Source organism: Protomyctophum bolini (genome assembly GCF_963924005.1).
Source record: "Protomyctophum bolini genome assembly, chromosome: 7".
Classification (NCBI taxonomy): Eukaryota; Metazoa; Chordata; class Actinopteri; order Myctophiformes; family Myctophidae; genus Protomyctophum; species Protomyctophum bolini.
The window spans coordinates 38,330,820-38,340,445 of record NC_137868.1 but is presented as its reverse complement, the minus strand read 5'-3'; the positions used below and the strand labels follow the sequence as shown (position 1 = coordinate 38,340,445).

Sequence of the window (9,626 nt, the reverse complement as noted above, 5' to 3'; positions counted from 1 at the left end):
ACAAACATCATCATCATCAGGTACTATGGTTATACTAGGAGGAACATGTTTTTCAAATAAGTGTACTGAAAGTGTTAAATTTGTTTTTATGTGGCCACCTTAGCACCTCAGCTGTTAATGGGGGAGTGGTTAGGGGAGGGGATGCTGTTATGATGATGATGTCACTTAAAGTGGTGTATTTCGATTGGGTATTTTAACTCAAAGGGTTTCAGCTTTCAGGAAGAAACCAAAAATACACAGGGAAGACATATTTGAATAATATTCTAAGTAACCACACCCGCAGGGGTCCATTATATATTACCATACTATATTATATGGTAAATGGTGCATTTATATATAAAGGCACTTTACACAGATGCAAGGCACCAACCAGCACATCAGGAGCAATTAGGGGTTCAGTGCTCAAGGACACTTCGACACTAACTTTAAGGGAGCCCGGGTTCAAACTAGCAACCTTGCGGTTACCATCCAGCCACTCTACCCCTGAGCCACCACCGACACAGAGTAATGTTAACTCCATGGATACATACTAAACAGAAAAAGTACAAAAATCACAGCACTCCAACTGTAACCTCTGGACTCCGAACCTTATAGTGCTCAGTCTGCTTAGTCTCATCCCATGTCCTAACTTACACAGAGATTAATGGTTTAGTTTAGTGGCCTCACAGGTGAGGGCAAGAACAGCCTGGCTAGTATATGGATGCTAGAAGAAACGGAATGCTGACTCTGACGCTGTCTCTCTCGTCTATTGTAATTCCAACCTCAAATAGTTTGTTTTAGGTTTTATTTGTATTATTGTGTCAGGCGTACGTGAAATTGGGGTCAGTGTGCACTGCAGCAGTGAAAACACAGAAGCCGCTAAAACATCTCTCATTGAGTCTTCAATTTAAATCGAGATAAATACTAATTGTATGATCTTTCTTGTCTTATTTTCCGAGCTTTTGAGAGAGCACACAATCATAAAAAAATCATAAATATTAAACAAGCATTCCAGCATTTGATAATCAGAATATTTCAGGATTCTGTTGAGCGATTTCATGGAAGAGTAATTTACTTATGTCATCATAATTAGGAGGATAGTAGAAAAGAAGATTCACTTTACACTTTACCTGAATTACACATGGTTAACCCTGTTGTCTGTAGCGCTAAAACAACAATATCTCACAAGCTCACAATGCACCGCATCGCGACTCATTGTGAGCTTGTCGCATCGCGACGTATTGTGAGCTTGTAGATTGGCTATTTTATAGGGCTGAAGTGGGTAATGTATGTTTTGCAATAATAATGAAAATCTACAAAATAGTAACTAAAGTTTTCAAATAATTGTAGTGGAGTAAAAGTACAATATTTGAGTAGAAATAAAAGTACAGAAGTAAATGTCATTAGTTACTTTCCACCACTGCATCTGAACACCTGTGTGTCTGCAATACAAGCTGACTCACTCGCTACACACGTTTTTTCTGTGAATTTATTTTTACACTTAATATATATCTATGGTTTTGCATCTAATACCTAGCAACAGTAGTCTCCAGAGCAGTTTGCGGTGTACATTAAGAACACATTTCAAGAGCATGCTTGTGCAAAAAGTCAAAATGGTGCCCAAAACTGAATGTTATATTCATTCTTTATCACCTATCTTGTGAACATGTGTAAGAAAATGTGTTTCTGTGAATTAACTAGAAAAAGAAAGAAAGAAAAAGAAATCAGCGATCCGGTTTGATATCAATAATAAAGCTTATCAGACGGAACATTACGCCAGAAGCAGTTGCCGGTTGGATTCAAACTGGCGGAACCTTCCGTCAGAAGCAGTCAATTTGTTAAAATAGGCTCTACATAAAATAATGCAGCCTGACAGCGTGTTAAAATCCCGACCCTGTCGATTCCGGTTTCCTGTCAATCTCCGCTGTGTACTATAAATAATGGCGGAAAAGCCCCAAAACATGTCTTAAAAACACATGTGCAAAGGTTGTTTGATAATGGAACTGTCTTTGATGCATCGGCTTCGTTCTTGTCAATCATAGTTTCATCCAAACCCATGGCTGCAGGGAGAATAAGAGTGACAGCAACTGGCCGTTTGAGGTATTACGGTATCCGTTTTTGTAATTGTTTTGGGTGCAGATTTGGCCTAACCTGACTCCGCCAGCTGGTGGCAGCAGTGAGTTCCTCCTCCTGCCCCCATCTGGTCTCTCTCGGGCAGAAACGATGTACTCACCACAGCAAAATCTGATCTGAGCGATATATATATATATATATATATATACTAGAGGCGGGATCAACGCGAGACTGGTGACATATTGTAGCTGTGCCACAGCGCAAATGTAAACACAGGCTAACAAGATTCCAACTCAAAATCATTATGGAGATATCATATTTTTGTCCTGCTGCTTCCTATTCAACCTTTCTGCTTGAGAGAGAACAGATCAAGGTAGGAGAAGGGAACTTGTGAACTCAATACTGCCACAATCTGGCTGACTCCCTACAACGTTGGGAGTCCCCAACGTTGTACGGGAAACCGGCCGGTGCGCCGAAAACGTCGCACACAGAACATTTTAACAATGACTTCATTAAATTACATGGAATGTTTTCTTATAATCTTGGAGAATTTATTTTAAAATAAACCCCCAGTCATTCCCTGTACGCCATGGCTGGGAATCACTGGTCTACACCTGACCAACTGCAAGACTGTGATATCATAATCATAGTTTCATAATCTATACATGACAAAATCAGCTCTTAGCTACACAACTCTTAGCTACACGGAACATTGTTCTTGTGAACCACTTATTTCAAGTTCTCGTTATTTCCATTAACTAACTAACTATTTCCATTTGGCTAAACTAAACTAGGCGGTGACTATCACACATACAAGCTAGCTGCCTGTAGTGTACAGTGTGGCTGCACCACTCAACACTGCATTGTGATTTATGCATCTTGGCTCACCGAAACTTGCCAGCAAACGCAGTATTAACTTTAACTATCGATAGCTAAAGGTTGACATGGTTGGTCGATATGGGTTCAGGCTTTTATAGAACCTTGTCTTAAACAAGGAACAGGCCTAATGAGTTGGGGAGGGATTGCAGCGTCTCACTCAAGGTCATTTGGACACACAGACTGATGCTGATGGCCATGTTGGCTGCTGGGATTGAATCAGTGACCTGTCAGTTACAAGGCCATCTAGCTCGTGCCTCCTCTCGTTGATGAGGTGCATTGAGACCTCCCCCTATGTGTGTCTCACACTACTGTATTATTGCTCCATGTCTCCTGACCCAGTAAGCAAGCACTATGAGGCATTGTGTGTACACTGTGCGTGTGCTTAGTGCTAGCTGTATTTCTCTGATTTGATTTGAACTCCCTTTCTCCTCACTCGGTTCAAAATGTCAAGTGCCTTTCACTAATCCTTGAAGGAGCCAATATCTTTTTCTCACCCGAACTATACTTGAATTAAAAGTGACTTAATCCTCAACACAGATCCATGAGCAAGTCTTCCTTGATCAGTGCTGAGAGTGGGCCGTTGAGACCGAGCCGGCCGGGTTCGGATATGGCACGATTGACTGCTCATCCTTCTGAGGGCGTTTTGGACATAATTCAACCAAACATCTGTGAGAGGAGGGTGGCCTGCTGCCAACCCCAATCACATACCTGTCCTCACCCATTACTCCTTTGCCTCTTAACATCTGAACTGGGCTTTTACAATGCTGTGGAAAATCTCAACTAGTCCACATGAAAATGCATGGTTGGTTCTAGACAAGATACTAGAACACACTGGAAAATGTGATTTTTTTTGCATATTCCTCACAATGGAACAATATGATTCGTGTTGGGCAAAAATGCCCTTTAAGTTGAACTCTTAATAGGTATTTCTCTCCTGCTTCTTCTAGGAATGGAAACCACTTGAAATGCCCTGCATGGTGGTGGGCAAACAGTGACGGACAAAGTACACAGTAATGTACTTTGTTACTGTCCAACAAATGGCCCTACACTATGTCATCGTGTAGGCCAGGGTACAGAGATGTACAATATGATAATATCATGGCTTCAAGAGGCATAGATAACAAACTGTAGTAGCATGTGACTGCAGAAAGCTTGACCAACGAGTGCACTGGCTGATATGATAGAGCAGGCAGATAGAATTACCAGAGAGCAGACTTTAAGTACAGGAAGAAATCCTCCCTCCACCCTTCCATATTTCTGGTGTTATCACTCGCCTCTTACATCATTCTAGGTTGCATAAAGAATCATAAATTAGGATTGCCCATAAAAATGCACTTAAGGGACCATATACTGACGTCAATATGTCATGGTCCATTCACATCTTCAGCCATATATCGTACATAAACATAAGCCTGTTTTCCTGTTAATGCCTTTACTTTTTCATTTTTTGTTTAGTTACATCTCCGTTGTCTTTAAATCCTTACCAATCTTATAACATTTGAGTCAATGTTTGGCTAAATATCATTGCATGGAATTGGATAAGGATTCATGGATATTTGAATCCAATACTTTTCTCCAGGAAGCGCAATGAAATGCAATTGCACTTGTTGTACATGTATGTGCCCTTGTGTTGGCACTACAGGGCTCTGGCCTTTCTACAACCTTGCATGGTTGTTTATGTTAGAGATCCAGCAAGTTAAGGTTATTTGATGCCAGACCTTTTTGGAGGCATGCATGATCAAGAGCCTGATCGATAACTATATTTATCTTATATAACTCTGGACAAGCTGAATGTCTGAAATAGAAATGTAAATAGCCCTATACAGGCTTGCATGTTGTTTCACACTTTTCAGTTCAAAAACAGCATCTTTACATGTACTGTATTGTAGGTCAATCAAATCAAAGGAGCCAAAGGACACATTTACAATAACCAATCTTCCAATCAATCTGGATAAGAGCATTAGGTAATGTAAAAGGAGAAAGCTAATCTTCCCGGCTAGCCTCATGCACTCCCCAAGGAGAGCAGTGCTATATAGGACGGTCCAACCCTGTTGATCTCCCGCCGGGTTGGCAGGGTGGGATCTGCGGCTGAGAGGGACAGATCGATATACCGTAGCAGCGCACACTGAAGCACACTGAAGCCATTCTTATACCCAGGATAGACACAACAACCACGCCTCTGGCTGGCAACGACACACTAGCCCACGATATCACTGCTATACTAGTGGAGCTCACCACAGCAACACCGCCCGACAACTACATGAGATGCACAGGAATGTTGTGTCTTTCTTTTGTCTTCTTTCTGTGTCTCTGTGACTATCTCTCTCTTGCACACGCACGCTCTCGCCCTGCTGTCTTTACAGCCTCGGGTTGAAGAAAACACCAACAGGCTAAGGGTATTGTTCTGCTTATGCCGCCCGCTGTTGGCGAGCATGGAGAAAAGCCTTGTGCACGCACATCCAGCGAGGCCGTGGCTGCTGCCCGACGGCACAGACAAACAAACCATGCCGTATTAGAGCTCAGATGCGGTCTGTGTTATACTCAGACATGGCGTCCTGGTGTTCCCAGGGCAGTTGATTAGGGGTTGGAAAAGGCACCATTCTCATTCATGTCACTCGTTCAGCCGTATCATTATCCATGCAGCTTTTATACTCACATGAATGAGAATTTGACAATTACTCATTCAGGTGGCAGGTTTTGGTGACTTTCCAAAAAAGAAGCAAGAAATGATCACATAGTTAGTGATATTTGTCAGGTGTGTTCTCCCCCCATATTAGTATGATAATTTCTTTAGTAACGTGTATGTTTCTGTGTCACAACAAACCCGTTGTTTGCGTTCGTTTCCGATGTTATGTGCGTGGTTCAATGACTGTGTTTTGTTGTGGCTTTCCTGCTGTCCAGCTCATAACATTAGCAGCAGTTGTCACTTCGAGGCTGTTGGTGGTAAAGCTTGCTCGGAAATCAACCCTTTCGCGGTGCGTGTGGCATAGCTTAGGAGGCAAGCAATCATACTACGTACACTCCCATTGGCTTATATATAGGCAGCGTGTTTGGCAGCCAATCAGGACTAGGCGTTCAGTATGACTAGGTGGTGACTATGACTAGGTCGTCTACATTTCATGAGCTTAAAAAGAAAATGTCTTTGTTGAACTTCTACGTCGGTATTGCCTTTCACCACGAGGAGGAGGAACTGGGACTCTCAGTGATGTCCAAAACTGGGTTTTTACATCACACACCTTGACCTTCCTCTCCTCGCTCTCCTTTCCCTGTTCCTCGTGCTTGACTTACGCCCCCTGTTGACAGCGTGACGCGTCTGAGTCACGCCGACAGCGGTCGATCTACAAGCCCATGCATGCGTTGCATGCGCGGCGCGCTCACCCGCGGTGGGAGCTTGTTCTGTTTTAGTCCCGACGCCACCGCTGTACGGCGAAGTGTAGCTACACGGCCAGGCCTTCAGTGTGACACACATCTGTAACTAGGTGGCCTGCATGGTGGAGATGCTGCCTGTGAGGCCGGAACAATTTGCTCCGTTTCCTCTATTCAGATCACACCTGCCAACCACCTCCGCCTTTACCCATGCAGCCGTGTGTTTTCTATTCTTTCATTTTCTATTCCTATTCTGGCTACTTCACACAATACATTCTGGACATGTTATAGCTCCTCTTGAGGGAGTGCATATAGCCACGTGCAGGTGACAGTGATACATGTTTTCAATTGTAGTTTTCCTAAGACAAAGGAACGAGAAACAATGTGTGCTTTCATGCGAATGCAACATTCTGTTCATGTTGTAGGGGAAAGCAAAATGTCGATCCATTTCATTGTGTATGTGTGGGATTCTCTTTCTCCTTTTGTGGAGGTATATTACACACACGGCGTAATCCAGAGTGTAAACCGAGCTCTGAACATGTTCAGACTTCAGAGTTCAATTAACACACACACACACACACACACACACACACACACACAGGATTTTACTGTACTGCTGTGGGCGGAGAGAGTGCTGAGATGGGGACAGCGGAGGGGAGGTGTAGGAGGAGGATGGCTGGATTTGATCCCTGGATGAATGCAGGTTCATGCGGGTCTGAATCACTGCAAGTATCAGAGGACGGTCTTTAGAGAAAATGTCTGTCTGTCTTTAGAAGACAGACAGACAGACAGACAGACCGTTTGGAGAGCGTGACCTTTGTCATTAACCTGGTCTTGGCGCGTCTGCTGCCCACCGGAGCATCACTTCCTGGACAGGCTTTGGGAGGGAGTCGAGGGACCGACGTTGATAACAGACTTGAACTACAAGGTCTGAGGTGACTGGCCGTAGAAAGTGCCTGATGAATATTTCATATATTTGGAATAAGGACCGGTAGGATGCATGTTATTATATATTCTTTTTTTTATCGTCTGGAGCAAGGGGGAGTGATTCAATCTACGTTTTAGTACAAGATGTGTGTTCGGTCTATACGCCGGTCTCGGTGCGTGTATCAATTTCACAGTATGGCAGGTCACTGATTGTTTACTTCAAAATCAAATGTACAGTATGCAAGTTATTTATATCCTCTCTCTCTCTCTCTCTCTCTCTCTCTCTCTCTCGCTCTCAGGTAACATCCATCCATCGCTGTTCACCTCCTTCCCTGTCTCTTGTTGTCGTCAGAGTGCATTTCCTCATTGTGTCATTACACAGATTGGGCCTAACCGTAGTATTTCACACACACACACACACACACCCACACACACACACACACACACACACACACACACAGTACACCCCCCCTCTTTCTCTATCAACATCCCTCCATCTCTCCCCTCCTCCTCCTCCTCCTCCTCCTCCTCCTCAGTGTGGATGCAATAAAATTCATCTTCCTCTCCCCGTGCTGACCCTCTCTCTCTCTCTCTCTCTCTCTCTCTCTCTCTCTCTCTCTCTCTCTCTCTCTCTCTCTCTCTCTCTCTCTCTGTCTGCTCCTCTCACCTCCTTTCTATTCAGGCGAATAACAACAGAGCGGGCACGTGAGCAAGACCCCCGGCAATGACACCATGGCCCCCTTTCTCTCTCGCTCGCCGTCCTTTCTCCCTCTAGCTCCCGCCGCTCTTCAGTCGGTCCGTCCATAGAAACGTATAGCGCTATCGTAGGGTTTCAGTCTCTCTCTTTCTCCACCTCCCTGCCGCTCACACACACACACACACACACACACACACACACACACACATACATACACTCTGCCAAATACCATCATAAATCATCGGGTATAGGAGGAAGGGTTGGAGATGGATGGGGATGGAGATACACACACAGTCACACACACACACACACACACACACCAGTGGCGGCGGCAGGCAGATTGTACCACCAGTGCACACGTCCACGACTCCATGCCTTTGAGCTTCTCGCCGGCCCAACGCGATGGTGGCATGTGTGCACGGCGCGCTATGTAAAGACTGCGACCACTGCACCTCCGCTGCCGCACGGCGCAAGAGGCACCGGAGCCAGCCGCTTCAGCCACCACACACACACACACAGAGACACACACACACACACACATGGCCATGCATGATGCATCCCCCTCCCCACACACTCCCGCTGTCTCCTGCAGGACCCCTTTCCGTCATCTGTCCAATAACCCCTCCCCACCATCCCCCCTCCCCATCACACACACACACACACACACACACACTCCGCTCCCCCCACCCCGTGAGGGAGGGACGGATGGACGGATGGATGGATGGATGGATGGGGAGGAGAGCAACGAGAGAGAAGAACGTGTACTTACTGAGCCTCCTGGAGCCGATGCATCCCATGGTGTATTCACAAAGGCTCTGCTGGACACATGCGAGGAAGCGTAACCCGAACAGCGCGCAGCATTCTCCACCGTAACGTCTCTCCTTCTGCTCCGTGCGCGCTCTCTCTCTCTCTCTCTCTCTCTCTTCTTCGTCCTCTCTTCCTGTCCGTGGCTTATCGTTGCTATAGCTCTCCTGTACTCTCTCCTTTTCCGCTCTCGCCCTCTCTCTCTGTCTCTCTCTCTCCGTCTCTCTCTCTCTTTCTCTCTCCTCCTCTTGCGCTTGCTCATTCCATCTCCTCTCCTCTCCCCTCACCCCACCCGCCCCTCTCTCTCTCTTTCTCTCTCTCTCTCTCTCTCTCCCCACCCTCCATCTCTCTCTCTCTCTCTCTCCATACCGGCTGCAGTGTCAGAGATGCATGCGGTTAGTAAGTCAGTATGCCTGAAGGGCTATACGGATTATAAGACTAAATAAAGGAAGTGGCACGTGGGTTATTATTAGCTCCTCACTATCGCCGCCGTTGTGTCACGTTTGTGTTGATGTTTCACAATGCATTTCTGCACTCTTCTTCTCTGGCGTTGCATATCGACACCGCCGGCTTCACGATCCATAGTGGGATCCTCCTCATGGCTCTATAGCGGCTGTGTTGGATCGAATACTCCGAATGAAATTGAAATTGCAGATCGACTTGATTGGCTCAATTGTGCTGTTTGCAATGCACTGTTTTTGTGTAATTTGACAACGGGTGCAAAATGAAAGATAAGAAAATAAGGACTGATTGGGCTATTAGATTGACTGACTGTGTGTGCGTGCGTGTGTGTGTGTGTGTGTGCATGCAGGTATCAGGTTGCCATTAGAAGATCAATAGCGGTGTGTTTGCGTGCGAGTGTAGTGTACGTGGGGGTTTTGCCATTGTTGTTATTGTTGCG

General features: G+C 45.4%; 1 protein-coding gene across 1 annotated transcript in view; it reads right to left on the bottom strand.

Annotated features, from left to right (window-relative positions):
* fam131bb (family with sequence similarity 131 member Bb) overlaps nucleotides 1-8,826 on the bottom strand; it is a 58,401-nt gene extending 49,575 nt beyond the window's left edge. Inside the window, exon 1 of the mRNA XM_080768135.1 lies at nucleotides 8,691-8,826. Coding sequence (XP_080624261.1) covers nucleotides 8,691-8,718 — 28 coding nt within the window. The 5' untranslated portion in view covers nucleotides 8,719-8,826. The remainder of the gene's footprint in view (nucleotides 1-8,690) is intronic.
* Nucleotides 8,827-9,626: the final 800 nt, after the last annotated feature.